At 41.8% G+C, this 26,122-nt stretch overlaps 1 protein-coding gene across 3 annotated transcripts in view; it reads left to right on the top strand.

The window, feature by feature from the left end:
* CHD1L (chromodomain helicase DNA binding protein 1 like) overlaps positions 1-26,122 on the top strand; it is a 58,402-nt gene that overhangs the window by 29,823 nt on the left and 2,457 nt on the right. For all 3 annotated transcript variants that reach the window (XM_072644591.1, XM_072644592.1, XM_072644593.1), the window contains 11 exons: positions 3,981-4,054; positions 7,518-7,628; positions 10,201-10,315; positions 10,959-11,112; positions 13,119-13,284; positions 17,626-17,771; positions 18,973-19,136; positions 19,923-20,128; positions 20,835-20,933; positions 22,805-22,875; positions 25,526-25,640. In XM_072644591.1, coding sequence (XP_072500692.1) covers positions 3,981-4,054; positions 7,518-7,628; positions 10,201-10,315; positions 10,959-11,112; positions 13,119-13,284; positions 17,626-17,771; positions 18,973-19,136; positions 19,923-20,128; positions 20,835-20,933; positions 22,805-22,875; positions 25,526-25,640 — 1,421 coding nt within the window. The remainder of the gene's footprint in view (positions 1-3,980; positions 4,055-7,517; positions 7,629-10,200; positions 10,316-10,958; positions 11,113-13,118; positions 13,285-17,625; positions 17,772-18,972; positions 19,137-19,922; positions 20,129-20,834; positions 20,934-22,804; positions 22,876-25,525; positions 25,641-26,122) is intronic.

Raw genomic sequence — 26,122 nt, forward strand, 5'->3', positions numbered from 1 at the left:
TCATCATTATTATTATAACCCTGCTCGCCAGTAATAGGTACATACATTTTCAAAGTCATTATTTATTTCTCCCTCTTCCCTCCAATCCTTGTTGCTGCTTGGGAAATTTAACCTTTATCATTTTCATTTTGTTTTCTTTTACTGTGACTGTTTCAGTTTTTCTTTATGTCATCCCCAATGTCCTTTCCCATCAAATTCTTCTTTTTAATAATGAAAGTCAGCTAAGCAAAACCAAATAACAGCAACTTTTTGAAGGTGTGTACAACTTTCTATACTCATCCCTTCTCCCACCCTTCCCCTTCCCCCACCCCCAAGTAGAAGAAGGTGTACCTTGTCATCTGTTCTCCAAGGCCAAGGTTGGTCAATGCCATTGGCCAGGGTTGAGTTGCCTTTTAGTTTGGTTTTCATTTGAATTATTGTAGTTATTGCATATGACCAGGGGCAGCTAGATGGTGCATTAGAAAGAGCACCAGGCCTGGAGTCAGGAAGACTTATCTTCCTAAGTTCAAATCTGGCATCAGATACTGACTAACTGTGAGGTCCTGGGCAAGTCACTTCACCTTATTTACCTCAGTTTCCACACCTATAAAATGAGCTGGAGAAGGAAGTGTATTGTTAGGAATATTTTGGTATATGTGGGACCTTGCTTTTTACCTTTGACCTTTTATGGCACTTTTGAAAGATTTACTGCAGTGCTCCTAGGGGAACATCCAATTTGATAGGAAGTTGACAGTTAATATGGATCAGTTAATCAAGAAATCTTCATTAAATACTGACTCTGTACCAGATACTGTGCCACCTGTTGAGATCAAAAGACAAAAGATATGAAAAGGGCAATAGCGATATGAGATACAAGGAGTCTTAGTAGCTGCAGATTCATCAGTCTTGGACTTCCTCCTGCCCAGCTTTTGCCTTGTCTTGGCCTTAATATTCGCTTATTTTTTGTTTCCTTGCTGTGGAATTGATTAGTCAGGGCTACTGTTTCTTAGCTCTTCCAAATCCATCTCTATAGTCTTCAGTGGCTAGACATGGGAGCCAGGGGTTTAGTCAAGTACATGATACCTCTAAGAGAAATTAGTTCCTGGTGTGGAAAAACTGGAGCCTTTGGGATGGCCATGTCACTATCATAGACTTGTGTTTGGGGAGGCAGGGAAAATGGAATGTCCTATATACACCCGAGTCTTTGGGAAGGTGAGTTTACAAGAGTTCAGAGGAAGGAGAAACAGATTCCCATGAGCTGAGGTTAGACCAAGGCAATCAGCTCTGCAGGGGTGAGGCGCTGCAAAGAGTAAGATCCTGATGACATAGTGGCAAGTGATTCTTATGAGGAAGAGATGACCAAGATGATCAGAATAACTGATGGGGTGATTCAGGGAGCTTGTGGACAGACTCAGATTTTGAAAAGACAAAAGTGGAAGCAAGAGGTCAGATACCTGAAGGTAAATATAAAAGTGTGGCGAGGTCCTAGAGTGTGAGAAAAGCTCATTCATCCAGAATCAATGAAGTTTTGCCCCTGATGCTAAGGACAACAAAACGACTTTGTGAACTGTGGTGAGGGAGACAGTGGAAGATGAGGGAAACAGTGGAAAGTAGGGGACCTCTGACTAGTGGGGATGAGATCATGACAGTGGAGCAGCAAAGATGACTCAGCACCCAGTTGGCTACTGGTTTCTTACCAAGGAGAAAGGATAACAACCAGTCCATCAACGTATATTTATTATGCACCTACTGTGTGGCAGGCACTCTTCTGGGTGCTGAGGACACAAGTATAAAAAAATGAAACAATTCATACTCTCAGTGAGCATACATTTTAAAGGAAAAGACATAGTGTGTGGATGTATACATATATATGTATGGGTGTGTCTATATATAAATATGTATTTGTATATATGTGTATATGCACACACACACACACAAATAGAATGTGACTAAATATAAAATTAAGTAATTAAATCCCAGGCAGTTTTGGAGGGAGGGTACTAGCCTTTGGGGGATCAGAAAAGGTAGCATTTATCATATTCTCTCATGACATCCTTGTGGACAGCATGGATGTATTACAGGTAGCTGGGTTTGGAAGAGATTGAACCCCTAAGAGTGATGATTAATAAAGTGATGTCATCATGGAGAAAGCTCTGTAAACGTTTGGTCAGTTTTCTCTCTGACTGATGAAAGTATAAATCACATTCCTATTAAATTTGTGGATTCCATAAACCTCAGAAGGATAACCAATATGCTGGATGACAGGCTCAAAATTCAAATAGATTTTGACAGGTTAGAACAGTGATTTTAGCCACTGGTAAAATTGGATAGGGAGATATGCAAAGCCCCACACTCGAGTAAAAACAAAATCTCTTGCATCCCTGGGAGATGGGGATGACAGAGTGGTTTGTGCAGAAGGAGATCTCTAGCAGTTTGAATGGATTGCAAGCCCAATATGAGTCACCCGTGTGATGCGACCCACCGAAAAGACTAATATTATCTGGGGGGCTTGCACAAAAGCAGAGTGACCAGGGTCTGGGGGATATTCCAGAGGTCATTTATTCCAGTTAGTCCCCATTTCCACCTGAAGGAAGACTGAGGATTTTCAGGAGCGCAACCTAGAAATAAAGGAGATAAGGGGAAAAATGTCCTGTGAGGATTTGTAAATTAATTGGTGATTTTTAAAACTGAGAAAAGAGAAGACAGTGGATGAAAGATAGAAGTGCACAGTTATTTAAAAGGCTCTGACGTGGAAGTGTGACTGTCGTTGTTCCTCTTGGCTCTAGAGAGCAGTATCAGGGCCAAGTCATAGTGAAGCAGATTTTGTATGAAACATGTAGGTTTTAGGACTCTGACAATGTAATATAGGTGTTGTACTGCTGTAGGGAGTGGATTCTCTCCCTCTGGGGAAGGGAATCAGCATTTACATAGCGTCTGCTATGAGCTGGGCACTGTGCTCAACACTTTACAGATATCTCATTTCATCCTCACAACAACCCTAGGAGGTAGGTGCTATTGTCCCCATTTGCTTTTGGGGAAGCTGAGGCAAACAGGTTAAGTGACTTGCCCAGGATCACACAGCTAGTAAGTGTCTGAGGTCAGATTTGAACTCAGGTTTTCCTGACTCCAGGACCAGTGCTCTATCCTCTGTGCCACCAACTACCTCTAGGCAACCTAGGCAAATGTTGGGTTACCACCTGTCAGGAATAAAGAAGGTAAAAATTGAATTAAATGGCTCCTGAGCCCTCTTCGACCTTTAGAATCCTTTGGCTCTATTAGCCTCAGCTGGAATGTTGTTTCATTTCTGTCTCACATTTTTAGTCACTCATTTAATAAACACTTTTGACTATTTTACTATTTGGAGAGTATCATGTTAGATGGAAATAAGTCACAGGGGTGGGGAGCCTGTGGCCTCGAGGCCACATGTGGTCCTCTAGGTCCTCAAATGTTACCCTTTGACTGAATCCAAACTTCACACAACAAATTGGATGCAAAGGGTCACACTTGAGGGCCATGTTTGGCCTCGAGGCCACAGGCTCCTCATCCCTGAAATAAGACATTTAGATAAATGGGTGAATAGTCTCAAACCCAGATAATTATAGTAGAAAATATTGAATAAGTGCCTCAGAGAGATGCAGAAGACTCCAGAGCTTAATGAATCCAGAAAAGGAAGTTTCATGTAGGAGATGGCGTTTGAGTTGGGCTTGAAAGAATGAGTTGGAATTTTGTAGGTGAAAATAAGGGCACTCCTGGCAGGAGGAACAGTGTGAACAAAAATACAGAGGTGGGAAGGGGAAGGGTGGGCAGAGAATCCAGTTTGGCTGAATTGTAGGATATACAGCTACAAAAACAGAGGTGTCAGCTTGTGGAGGACCTTTAAGGAGACAGTGCTGAGGGGGACCCAAAGGTCAAAGAAGGATTTCTTTAAAGCCTGCTTTGCTGGATCATGCTGGAGCACTGCCATGGGAACTGACAGGATTGTCTTTTCCCTCTTTTGGCAGAGACCACCGTGTTCTGCTGTTCTCCCAGATGACCCACATGCTGGATATTCTTCAAGACTACATGGATTACAGAGGTGATTTCTCTTGGCCCCCACACTGGCCAAGCCATGATCAGACCTCACAGTTTGGTTAGACTGTCCACGGCACAGGAGTGAGGATAGAGTGAGGGGGCGGGGGAAGAGAAGGAATGGGAGAGGGAAGAGAAAAGAAGCACTAATGAACACCAGCTGAAGACAGGAAGGTGCTCTGCTTTGCCCTCAGGAAACACTTAGTGGGCTGTTACTTAATGAATGAATGATTGACTGAAAGAGGTAGCTTAAAACCAAAGGAAGGTAATGATTAAAGAGAAAGTAGTGGGAAGGATTTGTGGTAACCCAATGGTGGAAGCTTAAGCAGAGATCAGCATTTAGAGATGTTGTTTGGGGCCCTTCAGGGCGGCTCTGCTCCTTTTTCCCATTACCATCCCACCTCTCTGGTCATCCATTTCTCTTTCAGGTTATCATCTGCTGCTGTTTCCCCAGTTCACTAGGGTTCCCTGAATTTCAGGACACCCACCAGGCAAAATCACAGGGGTCTCTTACACTCTCATCTGCTTTCCTATTCCTCAGTCATTGCATACCAGTATCTTTTATGTTGACACAGAATTTGCTGTGTTCCCTGGGAGACTTCCCCAGGAAATCTGAATACACACTCGTCTCACCTGGGCTGCCTTAAGCAGAAATGAACAGGATGAAAGGATCCAATGTGTGGAGGAGGAGTGCATATGGTGGCCCTTGGGGCAGGAGGATGCTGCTCACCAAGGATCCCAGTAGCAAATACAAGGGTTAACCATTTCATAAATTACAAATTATCTTATTAATAATTGTGGTCCTTAGCACCAAAACCAGAACATTCAGCTTATCCACCTGGGTGATACACCACCTAACATTTTTCTGCTCTGATTTAGCTATAATGTCAACTCCCATTTCTGTTTCCCACGTAAGGGATTGGATGACCAGAGCTTACTCCTCTTTTTTAGCCTTACTGAATTGGCTTCTTGGCCCACACTTGTTCCTTGGACCAGAATTTTCTTCCTATAACCCTCAGCTCAGTCCTCCTTGGGTACCTTCCTTTCAGTCTCCTGACCCGGGAAAATACCCTGAGCTTGTGCCTCCTGAATGCACTTAGCGTAGTGCCTGGCACTGTGTTAATATATGTTCATTGATTGATGATGTATGGTTCCCTTACCCAGAATAACTTACTCTCTACTCCTCTACCCACACTCCCAATTTTGTACTCTTGGCCAAGCTAAATTAACGGTCAAATCAGAGAGCCAGTATTTACTGGATACTTACTCCCCTTTACCATATCAGGGGGACAGTTTGGATACCATCTCCTTTTTGTGGATGCAGAAGACAAAGTTTATTGCCATAATTATCAAAACTAGCATTATAGCAGCTGGTGGCATTGCCAAGCCTTTCTCACCTTCTCAGGGGATGGGCAGGGACATTTTATCACAATCCCAGAGCAGATACTTCAGAGTAGATCCCCAGAACCTTAATTGTAGAATAAACAGTACCATTTGAGAATAAGGACATGTTAAGCCTCCTTGTTTAGCATTTACACCCACTAGGTCTTTTCTGTTTGTGGATCCGAATCCCTATGCCTAGTTAGGCATAGAAGGAAAAAAGAAGAGTAACTTCATTATTAGGGACAGTGTTGGTGAAAGAGGACAAAGGCATGGGGATAGGGAAAGGAATAGCAAGGTAGTTGGTTGTTGTCCTTCATTCTTGAAGAGGACTAAAACAACATTACTGTGCTGAGGTCAAGTTTGAATGTGTCGGCCATGGCTGATCAGACCACTACGAGCTCAGAATGCTCTACCATAGATTAGGCACAGAGAGTCCATGTGGACATTAGGGTGGATACTGTAAATTTGCTCATTCTGTGTTGCCTTTGAGCTGTTTCAATTCTTCTTTGCTCATAGAGCACAGCATCTTCTCTGATGAGGGCCATCCTGTACCGTTGTCTCCCATGTCACACAATCAGTTCCAAAGTTTTTGAGAGAGACCTTGAGAGTGTCCTTGTATCACTTCTTCTGACCACCATGTGATCACTTGCTCTGTGTGAGTTCTCCTTAAAACAGTCTTTGGCAAGTGCACATTTTGCATTTGAAGAATATGGCCAGTCTATTGGAGTTGTGCTCTCTGAAGCAGAGTTTGAATGCTTGGCAGTTTGGTTCGAGTAGGGACCTCAGTGTCTGGTACCTTATCCTACCAGATGATCTTCAGAATCTTCTCAAGACAATTCAAATGGAAACGATTCAGTTTCCTGGCATGGTGCTGGTAGACTATCCAGGTTTCGCAGGCATACAACAATGAGGTCAGCACAATGGCTCTGTAGACCTTCAGTTTGGTAGTCAGTCCAATATCTCTTCTCTCACATACTTTCCTTCAGAGCTTCGCAAACACTGAGCTAGCTCTGGCAGTGCATGCATCAATCTCATTATCAATGTGTTCATCCTTGGAAAGTACACTGCCAAGGTAAGTAAACTTATCCACAGCATTCAAAGTTCCATTTGCTGTAGCCAATGGTTCCACATATGGATGGAGCACCTGTGTTTTCTTGGTGTTAATTATTAGGCCAAAATTAGTATAAGCGGCAGAGAACTGATCCATACTTTGTTGCATCTCAGCTTCAGAGGCTGCATTGACCGCACAATCATGCACCAAAATGCAAAGACCCCCTGATTGTTGCAGGATAACCTATTTCCTTTACCTTTATAGAGATGGTTCAATCCTTGAACTCTTCTTGTCACATAAGCTGGAAAATTTCTGTCAGCTTTTGTATGAGCATGGACCCCCAGCAAGTATAGTGTATGGAATAATAGACTTGGAGTCCAGAGATCTGAGTTCAGATCTTGCTCAGGTACTTAGGAGCTATGTGACTCTGAGCAAATCACTTAATCTCTACCTTCCTCAACCACATCATCTGTAAAATGGGGGTAATAATAGTACTTACATGCCAGAATTATTGTGAGAATCAACATTTGTAAAGTTCTTCGTAAGCTTTATAGTGTCATATGCATGTTAGCTATCATTATCATCATCATTATTGGCCATTTCTTAATTTTATGAATTAACAGTACAATTGGAGTCATTTATTCAACATTCAGGAACCAAATGTTCCCTGTAGGGAAGGTGCTTTTGAGCCTCGACCTAGCACATCATGTAAGTCATAGTAAAACAATACAGATAGGTCACTTATGTATAATAGTTGAGACCTTAAAAGTTGTGCGTACATCAAAATCTTATAAATTATTTTTTAAAACTGGGACAGTTCACTAGGATCAAATCTTTTTGTGAATTAAGGTATCCTTTTGCAAAATGAATCATGACTTTTTTAATCTGGATTTTCATTTTGGGTTTGATTAAAGCTGAGATATATTTATGTAAATAAGTGGAAGGAGGAAGTTTTGAGATAAACACATTTTTTTTTTTTTTTGCTATTTCTTCTTCTTGAAAAGGTATTTTTTTCTCCTGTTTTCTTTCTGGAAAGGCTACAGTTATGAGCGTTTGGATGGGTCAATAAGAGGAGAAGAAAGACACCTTGCAATTAAGAACTTTGGACAGCAGCCCATATTTGTTTTCCTCCTGAGCACCAAGGCAGGTAAAGCATAAAGTAATTGATGTCCAGTTATTGCCACTTAGCTTCCTCGTTCTCTGACCACAGACTCCACCCCAGCCCCACTCAGCTGTCTCATAGATGTGTGATTGGTCACAAAGGGAACCATGTGGATAACTGTGAATAAGTCAGAATCAATCCATCACAACAGCTGATGATGGGTCAACACTGTCTTCACTTTCAATAGCTTATATGTTCTTTGAGGACAGAGATTGGTTCCATTTTGCCATTGTATGCCCAGCACCTAGAGCAGTGCCTGGTATGTAGTGGGAGCTTAATAAATGCTTCTGGACTGATTAGTTATGACATCATGTTTATGAAATGAAATGAGGTCTGGAGAGAAAGTTTTTCTAACTGCATCTGTGTAGGGTGCAGGTGAGAACATGGTCCTAGAGGGAGTGAAGACAGAATTGATTGTACCAAGAGCTGGAACCATCCTATCAGGCAAAGCCATTCCTAATCACTAATTGTACTGTTTGTCATCACTTTTAAACTTTAGGATGGCACTTTCAGTGTTTGAAAGACTTAAATACTTAGCATGAAATTCAGTTATTATGTATCAGTGATGGTCCAGGTAGTCCATGATAACATTAAAAAAGTTATCCTTACAGAGAAAGGTTTTTAAAGGCATTAACTAACAGGCACATTAATTACAAGGCATTGTGCCCCATGCTTTAAACAAACCTTCACCTGACTCCACTGTTCTCTTAAGTTATTTTCTTATATCTTTTCTTCCTTTCACTAGAAACTATTAGACTAACTACAGGAAGAAGCAACTAGAAAAAACTATCTATACATTGTTTCCACTTTCTCACTTTCATCCTCCTATAATATCAGCTCTATCCCCACCACTCAACTGAAACAGCTCTCTCAAAAGTCCCTAGTCATCTGCTCTCAGTCCTCATCCTTCTTGACTTCATTGCAGTGTTCAACCGTGTTGGCCTTCTCCTCCTGTCTATTCTATCTTCCTTGGGTTTTCATGGCAGGATGCTGGTGTTCTCTTCCCACCCATGCAACAGATCTTTCTTGGTCCCTTTGTGCAGTGTCCAGGACTCTCTTATCTTTCTATACTTTCTCTTGTTCCATTGTTTAGATTTATCAGTCTCCACGGATTTCACCATCATTTCTGTGCTAATGGCTCCCAAATCTCCATATCTAGCACTCATTTGTCTCCTGGTATCTAGTAGGCATCTCCATCTGCCTGCTAGCTAGACATGTCTACCTCGATATCACATAGTCATCATGTGGACATGAGCATGTCCAAAACAGATCTCATCTTTCCCTCTTTTCTTCTCCACCCCTCCATCCCCTTTCCCTGTTTTTAATCTCAAGTGCCATCATCTTTCTAGTCGATCAGGTTTACAACCTATGAATCAACCTTAACTCTTCTCTCTTTCACTGTCCCTTCTCACCACTCATATCAATCAGTCTTATTCATTCTTTCACCAGACATCTCTCAAGTCCACCCCCTTCCCTCCATTCATCTGGCTACCATGATAGTTCAGGTCCATTGCAGTAACCCAGATTTGATCATGTCACTCTGTGCTCAGAAAATTTCATTGGTGCCCTTTTGACTCTAGATTCAAATGCAGACTCCTCTCTTAAGCATTTAAAGGCCTTCACACTCTGAGTCCAGTCTGTTATTTCCAGACTGATTTACACTTTACTTCTACTCATACTTCCTAACCAATGTGGCCCATTTGGTGTTTCCTGTACACTATATTTCATTTCCCACCTCAGTATCTTTGCACAGGAGTCTCCTATGCTTAGTATGTCCTCCCTCCTCACCCTCAGCTTCCTTCAAGGTTCAGTTCAAGAGTCATTCCTTCACCTTCTCTTAAAAAAAAAAAAAAAACAAATCCTTGTATTTATTTTGGATATACCCCAACTTTACTTCTCTCTGAACATTTATAGCCTCAGCAAAATGTAAACTTCTTGAATGAGGGCAGGCTCTTTCTTGTTTTTGTGTTTGATTCCCGGTGCTGCACTGGAGTGCCTGGCACATAGGAGGCAGAAGAGGCCATTCTGTCTGTTAAGGACTTAAACTCCTCCGATTAGGTTCTTTGTAACCCAGAAAAAAGTAATTTTCTACTTTCTTCTTGGGTAACATTCCCCCCTCCCATCTGGATGGGAACTATTTATTACTTGTGTTTAATGCTCAATTTAAATAAAACAATGCTTTTCTTAGCAACACCTCAGTAGTACTACCTTTATTATGAAATTTCCAGAACTGTTTTCTGAAAGAACTGTTGTCTACCATGGACCACTTTCAACAAAACTTAAATTAGCTTTGTTTTTTTTTAAATGTATATTTCAAGTGGTTTCATGATGCCAACCTAGGATGTGTTGGATACTTCTGCTCCTTTCCTCTTTCCCCTTCATCTTGGCATAAGGGACACAGAAGGAGCTCAGTCAGCATTTTGGAACCTCCTGAGTTCTGAAGTAGGGATGGTGGTGTCAGTGTGAGAGATGAACCGGCTGCTCAGAGTGGGTTTTTACATTATCATTCTGCCTTCCTATCTGTCACTGATCCCACTCTCGCTCTTCTGCTTTCCAGGTGGAGTGGGCATGAATTTGACCGCCGCAGATACAGTTATTTTTGTTGACAGTGACTTTAACCCTCAAAACGACTTGCAGGCGATCGCCAGGGCTCACAGAATCGGTCAGAAGAAGTGAGGAATCAGAGTGGCACCAGTGTCCTGATGTCCTGGTCCCTTCCCTTCATTTTGGGTTCCCAAGCTTGCCTGTTGTTCTGTTTGGGGGAGGGATGTGAGGGGTGAGGATGAGGTGGAGAAGGGAGCCCTAGAATTAAAGCCCCAGCTTTCCTGTTGACTCCACGAGTTATTTCATTAACCTGTGAGAAGAAGGAATGAAATAATAGACTTAAGTGCTTGAAAACCTCCAGAGATATCCATTCCCAGGTAGATTCTACTTAATAAGTGAGGTTCTGTGACTGGTAGGCTGTTAAAAATAGCTCTCCCCATTTGGGGAACTCCCATAGGCAAAGGTTTTCCTGGGTGATGGATAAGAGGAAATTCCAAAGCCAAAGAACTTCCGTGGCTTCCCCTGACCTGTGTGAGAGAAATGCTTGAGTAAAATAAATTCAAGATGGAAAGCATATAGACCAAAAGTGTCTGTATACAGAAAAGTTGAGACCATTTTCCAACAGGAGTGCCAGCCTTATAAAACATTTCCCAGCATTAACTGCCCTGAACAGACCTTCTTATTTCCTTTAAGAAATATTGGACTTCAATGCTTCTTGCATTTGCTCATAGAACCTTCACAGAAAGCATTTCTCATGTGTGCCTCATCCAGGTCTGTGAAGATTCTTCGGCTTATTGGCCGAGATACGGTAGAAGAAATCATCTACCGGAGAGCAGCATCCAAGCTGCGGCTCACCAACGCCATCGTAGAGGGTGGCCACTTGACTCTGGGAGTGCAGAAGTCTCCAGCAGCCTCTGACATGCAGGTAGGACATATTCGGCTGCCCTTCACATTAAAAGGTGATGTTAAGAGCCTCTGTTTCAGCTTATGTAACCAGCATTTTATTTCATCCTATTTAATTGGATAAAACATGGCCTGAGCATTGTGATGGAGGACAAGAAGTGTTCAAGATACCATTCAAGAAATAAGGAATCCAAAACAAATTAAAAACTCTTAGCACTGAGAAACTGATGGAGAGTTTTAGGATGGCCTTCTCTAGAAAGATGAGGAAGAGGACAAAGATCATGTTTTATTATTTAGATAAGCGGGTAGAGAATTGGCAGTGATGGCATCTCTGCTTCTCAGGTCAGGCCAACTTTCAGCATCCTATTGCTGAGCATGAATATTAACATCACATTTTGGATGAAGAAACTGAAGCCCTGTACAAGGTCTTATGGTGACCTAAGGGCAGAGTGACTTGCAGGCTGAACACAACAATATCATGAGATTTGGGATAGAACCAGTGACTGAGCATAGACCCACCACACTGGAACCAGGAACCAGTAGGAGCCTGCCTATTGCCAGGACAGCCTACCAATGCTGATCACGTTTCCCCTCTAAGTTATTACTTAGGTTGTCAGCTGTTGGGCTAAGTGCTAGAATGTAAATTCTTGGTTAAACTGCATTACCATATTGTTGGACTTTAGGCAGTGCCTCAGTTTCTCTCTGTGTAATAGGGCAATTGATTCAGCAAATATTTATGCTGAAAACAAGTTACATTTACATAATGCCTGAGTATCGTACAGGATACAGAGATGTGTAAAGTGTGGTCTTTACCTTCAAGGAATTTTCAGTCTTAGGGGAGAATGGACAGTATTGTTTTTACTGCACCACGTATTGCTCCTTCACTGGTTTTCTTCATTACTTCTTTATAAATAACTTCATTATTCTGGAGCTCAGTTTTCTCTGTTTTAAAATAAGGGGATTGGACTGCTTGGACCTAGTGTTTTCTTGAAACCCCTCTGTAGATAGGTGTAGAGGCCCATAGCTAATCTGACTTCTCATTTTCAACTATCTCTCCTTAGGTCCTTGGTCCCCACGTTCTAAGTCAATGAGAACCACCCTTCTAAGGCCATAGGGGGTAAAATAGTCCAGAAAAGGAAATTTACATAATTGAGCTGTCTTGGATATAGTTTTAAGTTTGGAAACAGTGGTCTAGATCAGTAGTGTCAAACTCAGGTAGAAACAGGGGCCACTGAACTGTACATAAGGATCCCACTGGGCCACAGATTGAGTTAGAAAACCACCTATTAATATTTTTTATTGTTTAGTTGTTTCAGCCACATCTAACTCTTCATGACCCCATACAGGTTTTGTTTTGTTTTGTTTTGTTTTTTTGGCAAAGGTACTAGAGTAGTTTACCATTTCCTTCTCCAGCTCATTTGACAGATGAGGAAACTGAAGCAACTGAAGGGTTAAGTGACTTGCCCAGGGTCATACAGCTAGTTAAGTTTTTGAGGTCAGATTTGAGCTCAGGATGATGTGTCTTCTTGACCCCAGGCCCAGTGCTGTGTGCATGATGGCACCATCTCACTGTCCCAATATTAATATTATCTGCACTTTATTGTATTTTTATTTATTTGGTTAGATATAACACTATTACATTTTAAGCTGATTAGGGCTGCACTGGGGAGTGTTGTGGGCCATATGTAGTCCGTGAGCTGCATATTTGGCATGCTGAGGCTAGGTGATCTACATAAGATCTTTTTAGCTCTTCCATTAACAGCCACATCCAGAAATATGAATGGCAAAATGTTATCTCTATTTTGAGACTCAGAGGGGCTTTGACATGCTCCAGGTTTTTGTCTAGTAAGTGACAGAGCCCCAGCTGTCCCCCCAGGGATCATGGCTTAGTGCCGGGCTGTTTCCACCACACCTTGCTTGAACCCAGGCTTTGGGAGTGGGATGGGAGAGGTATCAGGTGTGCCTCCTGGCGTGTATCCAATTACAAAGTCAGCCACTTGGTCTTTTTATTTGCTTTCTCCATGAAAGTTGAGTGAGATCCTCAAGTTTGGCTTGGACAAACTGCTCTCTTCTGAAGGAAGCACCATGGAAGACATTGACCTGGAGTATGTCCTGGGTGAAAGCAAGGATGGTACGTGGACTGCAGATGCCTTCCCTGCTTCAGAAGACGAAAGCCAAGAAGAAGAGACTGAGAGTAAGTCCTAGAGTGTGGTGGGAGCACATTGTCCGACTCCCAACCTTTGAATCTGAGCCTGGACTTCAGGGTTACATGTGCCAAGTAGATGCGATTCCAGGGAATAGGGTGGGGCATTCTCTATTATTGCTTGGGAGCAGCTCTGGAACATTTGCTCCCAGCTTTGAAGTTTGGTGCCTGCTGGCTTTGTTTAAGGTGCCTTCGGTTTCCTCTCCCCCAAATCCTGTTCTTGCAGAACTGTACAGCACTATATAATCCAAACTCACCACGAATTCCTTCAGCATCCCCAACAAGTGGGTCTCCACGCCTCTGCTTCTGGAGGCAGCCTATTCACTGTTGAACAGCCCTGGCTGTTAGGAAATGTGTCCTGTCCCAAAGTAGAATGGACCTCCTTAGGAAACAGTTCAGTGTTACTGAGAATCTTTGGAGGAGGATGAAGAGCTTGTTTAGGGTTTTATATGGGGTGCCTGCTTGGGAAAGAGAGGGACTAGACAGCATCAGGGGCACCTTCCAACATCTCTGAAATTCTTTGAGAATGGTGCTTAGTTACTCTCCAGTAATAAGTCCTTTCCTGGGCTGCATTTGTAGAAGGATATTGTCAGGAGAAAGTGATGGGTAGTGATCCCAGTGTATCCTGCTTTTGACTTCAAACATATCTAGTGTGTTGTATCTAGTCTTGGAAGGCATATTTTAGGAGATTTGTTGGCACAGTGGTGCATTTCCCAAATGAGGCTATTCAGAATCATGTCATAGAAGGGATGGTTAAATGAATTACTAGTGATTACCCTGTAAAACAGGGAGCCATGAAGTGCGTCTTCAGATATTTAAAGAGCTGTTGTGTGCAATAGGAATTAAAATTGTTCTTATAGCTCCAGGGGACATAATGTTTATTAATTACTGTTGTTTGTTGTCATTCAGTGGTTTTTTCAGTCATGTACAACTCTTCATGACCCTATTTGGGATTTTCTTGGCTAAAGATACTGGAGTGATTTGCCATTTCCTTTTCCAACTCATGTTACAGATGAGGAAACTGAGGCACACAAGGTTAAGTGACTTTCCCAGGATCACACAGCTAGGAAGTATCTAAGGCTAGATTTAAAGTTATGTCTGCCTAACTCCAGGCCCAGCACTGTACTCATTATGTGACCTAGCTGCCCTTAAGTTATGGAGATTTTATGGAGATTTTGACCAACATAAGGAAGAATTTCCTAACAATTAGAGGTATCTGATAATAGTAACATGGGCTTTCTTCAGAGGTAGTGAGTTCACTGTACCTTAAAAGTGTTCAAGCAAAGGCCGGGTGACCATTGGTTGGAATATTTTTAGGGATTCATGCATTTAGCAAGGTATTGGAATGGATATCCTCTTAGGTCTTTCCTCTCTGTGAGATTTGAGCACAGACAGTAAATAGTATTTGTTATTTCATTGACTCATGTTCCTCTATTGGTTTGTTCAGGTATGTATCACTGAACATCATACCAGCCAGAGGGTTGCTGAGTATTTGTATAATCTTACAAACTATAACAAATAGGTATATGTCTTCTTCAAGTTCATTTGCAAATTGGCTCTTTGCAAATTGAAAAGCCAGTGGAGGTTAGCTTCTAGAGTTGATCCATATTTTAACAGGTCAGAAATTTGATTTTGCTGACATAGGAACCCTTTTCACCAGTATATGCAGTGTTGCATCCCTTCTATAACTTAATAGGAAAGTTGTAGGGAGTAGCCTGAGCCTCCTTGGCAGCTCAGTGATCTGTCTTAGGTCACTGGTCAACTAGTATCAGAGACAAGGATTTGAACCCAGGTCAAGTCTGTCTGACCCTCAGGCACAAAATTTTATCCCTATATAACAGTGCCTCTTGGCTTACTCATCACATAGCCAAACTGCTGTACATTGCCAGCAAAAAAAAAAAATGTGAAAACAACATAGTTGTGCCAAGTATAGTGTTACATGCCTGCAACTACTGCTACTGGGGAGTTTGAGCCTGGCAGAGTTGCTGGAAATTTCAGAGTTGCATTTGGACTAACCTAATTGGGTGTCCACACTGAGTCAAGCACCATATGATGAGTCCCAGAGAAGAGGGAACCAATAGGAGAGGTAAACTGTCTCAAGTCAGAGAAACAGAAGGTCAGAGCTTCCATGCCCATCTCTGGTGGGGTTGGTCCAGTGAGTGATCTCAGCACTTCCAGCCTCTGGGTGAGGTAGGAAGACCCAGTCTCAAAAAAAACAAAACAAAACAAAACAAAATCCGGTTGCAATGTAAGTAATTACATAAAACAGAAAAACCATTAAATTTAATAAGCTCAAGTTTTCTATTTGTCTTGCTTTAGGAGAAATAAATTTCCAAGTTGGGAACTGTCTGCATCATGTGAACTATGTGTTCATCATGTTTGGGGCTTCCCTGCCCTTCATATTTTCACTTGTTGACAGGGAGCTTTATCGATGGTTCTTGTGCTGATTTAATTAGAGGGTGCCAATTAGAGTTACAGCTAGTTGGGCTTGGTTATAAGTGTGAAGCAGTTCCTCTCTTGGGAATGAAAATGTTTTGCTTTCTTAGTCTTTGGAGAAAACATACTTATAGCTGATTTTAGTGTGGCTATGTAACATATGTAAATGTAACAGTCACTTAATAAATTGTACTATCGTCTTTGGAGAAAACATACTTATAGCTGATTTTAGTGTGGCTATGTAACATATGTAAATGTAACAGTCACTTAATAAATTGTACTATCATACATTGTCTGCTCCAGAATCATCTCTGAGCTTCTGTTCTTGCATAGAAAGTGCATGGGGCCCCACTTTTCCTCATGCTTGGACCATGAGTACAGACTGACGTGTGTATACACTCTTAGCCACAGTCTGGATGGATTGTTTTGCTTACCTGTACTTTGAGGTTACAAGAGAAGGTTCTACTGTGTGGACAATTACTGGCAGGCTGTATAGTGTTTTGGGGTTTTTTAAAGCATTATTAAAGACTTTCTTTTAAAAAATAAAGTTCATAAAACTAGGAGTCAGAAGATTAGGATTCTAATCTCACCGCTTTCACAAACTTAATGTGTGACCCTGGGCAAGTCATCTAACTTCCCTAGGCATCCATTTCCTCCCACCTAAAGTAGATATCTGTAGCCTCATAGGGTTATTGGGAGGCTCAAATACAGCTAGGTGGTGTGGTGAATAAGAGCCCTGGGCCTAGAGTAGGAAGAAAACCTGAGTTCAAATTTGGCCTCAGATGCTTAGCTAGCTCTATGACCCTGGGCAAGTCACTTCATCTCTGTCTGTCTCAGTTTCCTCTTCTGTGAAATGGGGATAATAATGGCTTCTACATCCCAGGGTTGTTGGGAAGGTGAAATAAGGTAATATTTGGAAAGTGCTTTGGAAGCCTTCAATGGCTGTTTTGTTGTTCAGTTGTCATGTTCAATTCTTCATGACCTCATTTGGGGGTTTTCTTGGCAGATACTGAAATTGTTTGCCATTTCCTTCTCCAACTCATTTGACAAATGAGGAAATTGAGGTAAACAGGGTTAAGTGACTTGCCCAGGGTCGCACAGCTAGTTAAGTGTCTGAGGCCAGATTTGAACTCAGAAAGATGAGTCTTCTCAATTCCTGGCCCCAGCACTAGCCATCATGCCTCCTGGCTGCCCAAGATTGCTATAACGATGCTAGTTATTATTGTCTAGAAATTTATAAAGTTCTCTACAAATGTGAAACATTATCATTATTATTATTTCTTGGCCTCTCTGCATTCTGTCTTGGTGATCTCCCATTTTTTCTTAAGACTTATTACTTACTCCTCTAATTTTACAGGAGGAAGGACACCCTATCTAGACATTATATCCTAGTCTATATAAAAGTTGTAAAAGAGCATACTTTGGCTGTCAAGAGAACTTCACAACACAGCATGTGTTATCTTGTGGATCTTAATAACCCTGAGATTTGAGCTGTTATTTGTTGAAGGGACAGTCCTTGGAGTCTCTGAGGAGCCCAGTAATCCATCCAAAGTCACCCTGTGAGTCCAGCCAGTGGACCAGAGAGTAAAATGCAGACCTTGTGAATCCTAATCCAGCCCTCTGGGCTGTCAGCCATGCTGTTTACATTCAAAAGTGCCATCAAGAGGTAATTATCATAAAATATAAGCTCTAGTAAGTGAGAGTGTGGCCCAAGGCTGAAATATTCGGCTCATATTACACAGGCAGGCTCCATTAGGAAACCAGATTCTTTGCTTATCTGCGGAGATGCAGCTGAGTTTTCATGTTTCCCTCTGTCTTATCTTTTACAGAAATTAAGTTGTTTTTCTTTTGTTTCTAGCTTTCCTTCATTTATGGTTTTTGTTTGCTTTTTACAAGGTCATATGTATTTATATGAAGGTAAAGATTATTCTAAGGAGCCAAGTAAAGAAGACAAGAAATCATTTGAGCAACTTGTGGATCTTCAGAAAACCCTTTTGGATGAGATCAGTCAAGAGGGGAGGGCTCTCCGAAATAAAGGAAGCGTGAGTTTCTTCTGCTTTGGCAAAGGCTGAAGTCTTCTAAGCTACAGTTTAGAAAGAGGAAAACTGGATTCTGAAAATTGAAAATGAAGTGGGTGACAGGTTTTAGCACTGACATATTTGTGAGAGAGAAATTGATTATTTAAATTTATTTAAATGACAACATATTTTACTGGGAGGTCAGAGTTCCAGTGAGCCCAATGCCTCAGAACAGTGAAAAACCAAAAATGTACAAAAAATCCTAGGAACACTAAAGTTGCTATCATAAAAACCCTTGCCCCCTAAATCCATGAACTTTACTCTGCAAGCTAGGCCCTCAAACCTCACCCAGACTCTCTGCTTTTACTTTACATACAGTTCTAACCGGCATGGATGACCATTACATTTCCCAACCCACGACAGGCTAGAAGTAACATATTAGAAGGGAATAACAGTTGAAGTCAAACACTAATAGCTTTGAAAAGCAGCAGCTGATAGCAAGATAGAAGATATTATAAAAAAATTAAAAGCACCATATTCTGATAGCCTATAGCATAGGTACAAACAGCCCACTGAATCCTGGTAGTTTCTAAGGAAAGATAGTCTTTTATTAAAACTGATGAGCAGAGTGATACTATTGATTCATCAATAAAAGGTTAAATTGTATTTGGTAACCTTAAAAAGTTAAGGAATGGCATAATATATTGTAGAAATTTTCCAATAAAAATAGTTAAACTTAAAAGGTTTCAGGTGTTAAAGGGTAAGCTTCAGCCATCTAGAAAATCACCTTCTATTAAATGCCTCATTACTCAGTGATATGAGAACAATGAGGTATTGCTATACTATCTTTGCTGGTGTTTTGGCCTAATTTAACATTTTGGGTAGAAAGAATCCCCTTGGTCCATCTGTTCTGCACTCCTTCCACCCCATCCCCCCAAAAACCCCATCACAATAATCCACCAACAACTAGGCATCTTTTTGGCCATAATATAGTACCCATCTATCATATATATTTATAGTTAATATCATCCAGGATCTCTATTCCTCATTTCCTTTCATTAACTAGTGTAGACCTACTGTGCTCCTGTGAAGTGTTTGCCTTGCTGCTCCTGAGTCAAAGCCACTGCATTTCAAAGATAAGAGAGATTCCTGTGGCATCTGGGTAGTTCCTCAAGGCTCCCATCGTGGGAAATAACCACTGGTCTCTTTTCATCCTCATGTATAGACTCTCGTCCCAGGACTTTTGGAAGGCCCTACCAAAAGAAAGCACATCCTGAGCCAGGAAGAACTAGAGGAGAGACGGAAGAAAAGACAAGAGGCAGCAGCTAAGAGAGCAAGGTTGATAGAGGAGAAGAAGAAAGAAAAGGAAGAGGCAAAGCATAAGAAAAAGTATGCAGGTGTCCCGCAATGGACTCAGAGTCAAGCCTTCTGTGCTCTGATCTTAGAAGGAGGGAGCGCCGTGATGCTGAGAATGATTTGTAGAGGACAAAGCACGCAGATAATTTTAGCTGCTGTCCTACTTGGGGAAGAGGGATTGAATGACTACATTAAAAGACATAAAGGCAGGAATACCCTATTTAGCTCAGGGCCTTAGATGGTAGAGGAATTTGCCAAGGGATTGGATTCTGTTGTATTCACCCAAGAGTAAATGGCTGTGCTATTTATTCCTATTTTAAAGGTGCAGGAAACTTCTATAATGCTTTGGGGCCCCATTGGTAGTAGGATAAGTGATTTCTTAAAGGTTGAGCCAAAAATAACTCTCACAGTTCAGTCTGCTTCAGCAAAATGGCCTGAATACTTGGGGGATGCTAGCGCATCCTGCTGAAACAGACAGATTTAAAGATTGTGTTGGTAATGCCATGACAAAAAGAAGTGAAGAAATTTATATAAACAGCCTTTACTTCAGGTATGTTTTTAAAGACCAGTGAGAAATAGAGATAGTAGGCACCATCTAAAAATGAATCATTTGGGTATTAGACATATCAGAATTATTTCTTCTTTTACTTACTTGCAGGAAGACAACAAGGGATATCCTTTATCTGTACAGGTTTCTAGAATTGTCAGATTGCATTTGTGTTTGGCATTTATTATTAGTGAAAGAAGTATGAAACAGGCCCTAAGGGAAAAACATGTCAGGGATTTAATTTGCTCTTTTCTTTTATGAATTTGTTGTAGGATGGCATGGTGGGAGTCAAACAATTACCAGTCATCTTGCCTGCCCTCTGAAGAAAGTGAAACAGATGAAGTTGAGGAAGGAAATGATGAGAGCGACATTGAATTCAGTTACGAAGACCAAGACTCAATTTCAATCAATTATGTTAGTGGGGATGTCACCCACCCCCAGGCAGGAGCAGAGGATGCCATCATTGTTCATTGCATAGGTATGAAAAAGTGGTGTGTGTGTGTGTGTGTGTTGGGGTGGGGTGGGGTGGGGTGGGGTGGGGGGGAATCCCACCACTTCTTTATCATACACAGCACTAATGAAATAGAGAGATCAAGTGCTTATGGGTAGAACGCTGACCCAAGAGACCCAGGAGAAAGGATGCCAGAGACTTTACTGCAGTTATTGGCATTTAGATAATGATTAAATAAGAATATGAGATTGGAGTAACAAGAGCCTATCTAAGTACCACTTGCCAGTTTGGAATTGAACCAACTTGACCTTCTGGACAGAAATCATTGGTTTGTTCAACAATCCTAGATTCACTCTCAGCCAATCAGGAAGCCTCCAGGATGAAGGCAAATATTAGTATCCTAATCACTTTCCTTACTGATTCATAAGCAGTTGCATCCTCTCTTGATCATGGAGGGCACAGGGAAATAGAAGCCCTTTTAAGATATTGTTATAGTCTTTCCCAAAGTCACTTTTTTCACAGGGCATTTTGAAGTACTGGTTTCTAGACATATCTGGCAAGAACCCAAGTCTAAATGTTAGGTTGGAAACCAACCCAACATCCATAGAAAATCATGCCCCTCTCTGAAATGGAAGGAAATTCATACTGTGAACCCATTAGAAATGAAGTTATATTTGTGGTGAATTTGACTTCATTTTCCATTAATGATCAGTTATTTTCTTTTCCCCACCAGATGATTCTGGACGCTGGGGCAGAGGTGGTTTGTTCACAGCCTTAGAAGTTCGATCAGCCAAACCAAGGAAAATATATGAACTAGCAGGAAAGATGAAGGGTAAGAAATAAAGAGAAAAGAATCAGGTACTCAGTAAAGCAGAAGGGGACCCCCTGGTACCCCAGATCCTGCTTGCTGTACTAGTGGAAAGAATGCTAGAATGGTGGTGGGGAATCAAGAACTGTCCCAGGTTCTGGTTCTAGTTCTACTCCTTACTTGTTATGGGTCCTTGGACCTCTTCATCACTGTGTCATGGAGATGATTACATCTGATCTGCCTACTTTATAAGGCTATTACGATATCTTGAATCAGAGTGGATTTGAAAATGCTTTGAAATGTAGTGGTCTGAGGTAGAGAATTAGCTTGGGAAAGATCTTGAACTCTAGGCTAAGGAATGTGGGCTTTAGCTGGCAGGCACTTGGGAGCTCTTGATGCATCTTGGTCAGAAGATTTATTTGATTGGACCTGTGCCTAAGAAAGATGAACCTGGCAGTGATTTGAAGGGAGGATTTAATGTGCAAAGTAGACTGGAATCAATTAGGATTCTGTTGCATTAGTTTTAGGCAAATGGTTGTATGGGCCTTGGCAATTGACTGAATATGGCGGGGTGAGAACAAGAAGGAAGAATGAGTCAAAGATAATACCAGGGTTTCAGGCATTTGGGAAAGAGTGAATGAATGGTGCTGTCAGTGACAGAAATAGGGGGGTTAAAAGGAGAAGCAGGTTTTGGGAGAAAGAGGACAAGCTGAGTTGTAAACAGGCTGAGTTTGGGACACTAGCAAGAAATCCAGGTAAAAGTGCCCAGCTGGTGGTTGAAACCATGGGTCTGGAGAGTTAAGTTCTGGAGATACAGATCTAGAGATAAGTGCCTCGGGGGAGAGCAGGTGAGACCATCTAAAGTGTGGAGACCTTTGAGAGGAGAAAAGAGTACCATTAGGGTAGGATGGAATAGAATTTGGAAATGCCTGTGTAAAAATGTTGAGAAAAGGAGCAGAGTACTGTGGGGGATACAGAAAAGTATGGGGCATGATCCCCTGGGGCGCTAGGCCAGTTTAGAAGCCAAGACATACAAATATAAAAGCTAAATTACCAAAAAAGAAGGTATTTTTTTGAGTACCAGGAAAATGGCTTCCATGGTCCCAAGGGAGGAGATATTACTTATTTGAGGCCAGAGTGGTTAGGGAAGTCTTGGCGTTTGGGGTAGTCAGCAAAGGTGGGAGATATTTTCAGTGGTGAAATGGCATGAGCCAAGGCAAAGAAATGAGAGAGCACAAGCAGAGCAGTCTGACTGGTTCAAAAGGAAGCCCTTTGTGGAGCAGTGGGATGACTGAGGAGAGGTAAGTTTAGCCCAGACTGTAGAGGGCCTTCAGTGCTAATCTGAGGATGGTGAATTTTGCTCTGTAGTAAATGAACAACCAGTATTAAAGCAAAGGACTGACATGAATGTGGTGTTTAAAAACAGTGGTGTCCAATTCCAAAAGGTGCCACATGTTGACTTAGAAAACCACAAATTAATATTGTCTACGCATATTATATTTTCATTTATTTGTTTAGATATTTCCCAATTACATTTTAATCTGGTTTAAGCTATATTGGGAGTTTGGGGGTGAATTTGGTACCTGCTTTAAAACATTTGTGCAGCATGAATTATCAAGAGAGAGACTAGTGAAAGGAAGATCAACATGGAGAGTATGGCAGCAGTCTTAGGAATGAGGTGACAAGTGCCTGGACTAGAGTAGGGACAGTGGGACTAAGAAGGTATGAAATTCAGGAGACATTTTGAAAGAAGACTTGCCAGAACTTGGGCATTTGTTGGAAGTGAGGGTGGAAAGATTGAAGGAAGAGTCAACTGTGAAAGGTCGTTATGTGCAGAACTATTTTCATTCCAATAGCTAATTGAATGAATTTAATGCTCTGTGGTTCATTCACAGATCTAAGTCTGGGAGGAGTCCTTTTATTCCCTATCGATGACAAGGAGTCTAGAAACAAAGGACAGGACTTGGTAAGTATCCTGTCATCTATTATTTTTTAATTTTGGAGACCAATACAGAGTCCTGGGAGATTTGGAAGACTGTCATAAAACATATTGTCAGAGCTTGGGCTGAGTTTAAATGATTAAAATTAAAAATGCTATCAAGACATGTTATTTTCCAGCCAGAGTAATGAATGCCAATGTGATTCTCCTCTGTGTCTCAGGGGAGGCATGGGTAATTCACTTTCCTAGAAACAAAAGTGGAGAAAACTTATCCATTACTTACCCTGCTACACACTAAGATTCTAACCTTTGAGCCTTAAATGGGCATTTCCCCCTCATCCATCATTTGTAGTTCTTTTATTTTTTTTACTTAATACTATTTTTTCCATGTAAACATAGTTTTTTCAACATTCCATTTTGTAAGATTTTGAGCTCTAAATTTTTCTCCCTCCTCCTCAAAGACAGCAAGCAATCTGATATAGGTTATATATGTACAATCATGTAAAACGTATTTCCACATTAGTCATGTTGTGAAAGAATCAGAACCAAAGAAAGAAACCACGAGAAAGAAAATAACAGACAAAAAAAGTAAAAATCATCTGCTCTGATCTGCATTCAAACTCCATCATTCTTTCTCTGGATGTGGATGCCGTTTTCCATCCTGACAAGTCTTTTGGAATTGTCTTGGATCATTGTATTGCTGAGAAGAGCTAACCCTATCCTCGTTGATCATCACGCAGTGTCACTGTTACTGTGTATGACGTTCTCCTGGTTCTGCTCACTTCACTCAGCATTGGTTCATATAAATCTTTGCAGGTCTTTCTGAAAACCACCTGCTCTCCATTTCTTACAGCACCGTTGTATGCCATTGCATTCGTATGCCCATTTGTAGTTCTTTTGATGTATTTTTAATCATCTATTTTATCTCACTCTAGGACCTTTAGGCACAGTCTCAGTCACTTAAAGAAACTTTAAACTAGTTTTTATTTACTCTGAGAAATCATTTGCTCAGGAAGCATTTGTTAAGGGCTTACTATATGCTAAGTACTGTCCTAAATATGGGGATATGAAGAAAGGCAAAACTATGGCTCCTTCCCTCAAGGAACCCACATTCTCAGGGGGGAAGCCACATGTAAATCGCAAGGTACATACACGATAATGAATGAAGAGATAAAGATATCAATATGATATATTTATAAATATAAAGAAGAGATAGAAGGCAGTCTCAGTGGGTTAGGTGCATTTAGTGGTGGACACAGGTAGGGCAGACATGTGGGAAAAGGCCTCCTGAAGAAGGTGGGGTTTGAGCCAAGTTTTAAAGGAAGACACGGAAACGAGGAGGCAGAAGTGAGGAGGGAGGGTTCCCCAGGCATGAGGGACCTAACTGCAAAGGCACAAGGTTAGGCAGGAGAGTCATATGAGAGAGCTGATACCTGGAACAGTATTGCTGGATCATAGGGTGCATAGAGGGGGACAAAGTGTAAGGAGACTGGAAAGGCAGGAATGGGCCAGCTCTTAGTGAGCTTTACATGGCAAAGAGAAGAATCTCTATTTTGTCTTGGAAGAAAGAGGCAGTCCTTGGAGATCACTTTGGGAGGGGAGACATGATCAGATCATGGCCTTCGTAGCTGAGCGGAGGATGGATTAGAGTGGGGAGAAGTTTGAGGCAGGCTAAGCTGGAGGGTGGTGGCTGTGTGAGGGGAGAGAAGGGGAGTTACTGTGAAGGTAGGGTGGACAAGACCCGGCAGAGGATTGGGTATGTGGGGTGAGTGAGGAGTTGAGGACAATGCTGGGGTTGCAGGCCTGGGTGGATGGGGAGGGTATTCTAGCAGTATTAGGGACATTCAGAAGAAGGAATGTTTGGGGGAGAAAGAGAATGACTTCTGTTCTGGGTAGGTTGAGTTTGAGATGCCTCTGGGACAGCCAGTCTGAGACGTCCAAAAGGCAATTGGTGATGCAGGAGAGACTAGTGATGGTTATGTAGATATGGGAATTATCTGCCTAGAGATGGTAATTGAAGCCACTGGAGCTGATGAGATCACCAAGGGAAGTAGTACAGAGTGAAAAGAGAAGAGGGTCGAGGTCTTAGGGCATGACCTGGAGGCCTTGGAGGAGAGCCAGGAGAGAGCAGGGTCGTAAAGATCTAGAGAGGAAAGAGTTTCCAGGAGGAGGTGATCAGCAGTGACAAGTACTATCACCCAAGAGATTGGTCAGCCCAGCTCAAGGAGACATTGGCCTTCTTGATTTTGGTGGCCTATGTGGCTGCCATCAAAACAATCACCCCAAAGAAGCTGCTCCCAGCTGCACTAGGAATGAGAGGGTAGTTTATCCAAGGCAGCCACTGGTCCATTCTGAGAAGAGAGTGATGCTGCCTGGCATATTGGCAGCATCTCCACCAGATAGCCCAGAGTACTCAAAACTTTCTGCCTTTCTGTTTCTGATTTTAATGGTTATCCTGAAAGGGGGAGGGGAGATCCTATGATTGATCTCAAAGCAGGATAAATAAGGAAAGATAGGGGCGAAGGTGATGCAAATACAGATGATGTGGGGAGTGATGAACAGAGAATTCAGAACATCCAGAAGAGACCAAACCAAAACAATGAGCAGCCACTTCCCTGTAGCCAGGTGGTACATCTCCACTCCCTTACCAGTGCTGTCTGTGGGCTTTTCTATCTAGTTGGCATTGATTGTGGCTCAGCATCGGGATCGCTCCAATGCCTTGTCTGGTATCAAGATGGCAGCACTAGAGGAGGGTTTGAAAAAGATATCTTTAGCTGCAAGGAAGAAGAAAGGTGAGTGTGTTTATATTGGTGTTTTAATAATATCCATGTTTCTGTCCTCTGGGTAAAGCAGACTTAGTGTACATGTGTATAGTAAACCCCACTCATCATTCATGGTAGAGTTGAACCCTGGGACCAGGGAACTCACCTGACATAATGCCAACAAGCTTTCATGTTTATTATCTCATATAAGCCTCAGAGCAACCCTTCAAAATACTTTTATCCCCATATTACAGAGGAGAAGACTGAGGCACAGAGATCCAGTGAGTACTTAGGGTCACATATCAAGTTAGTGACAAAGCTGGAATTAGAATCCTAGGCTCCTGATTTTAGCCTAGTTTTTTTTCCCCTCCATTGCAGACCCCTGCCTAGTAATTTTTCCACATTGAAAAAAATCTAGAAACTTTAAGCCACTCTGCCCCCATTTCATGAAATGAAGCCCTAAGTGAGGTGGTGGGACAAGTTTTCTGTAACTTATTTGCAGGTTCTGGGAG

Source organism: Notamacropus eugenii, chromosome 2 (genome assembly GCF_028372415.1).
Source record: "Notamacropus eugenii isolate mMacEug1 chromosome 2, mMacEug1.pri_v2, whole genome shotgun sequence".
In the NCBI taxonomy this organism is placed as follows: domain Eukaryota; kingdom Metazoa; phylum Chordata; class Mammalia; order Diprotodontia; family Macropodidae; genus Notamacropus; species Notamacropus eugenii.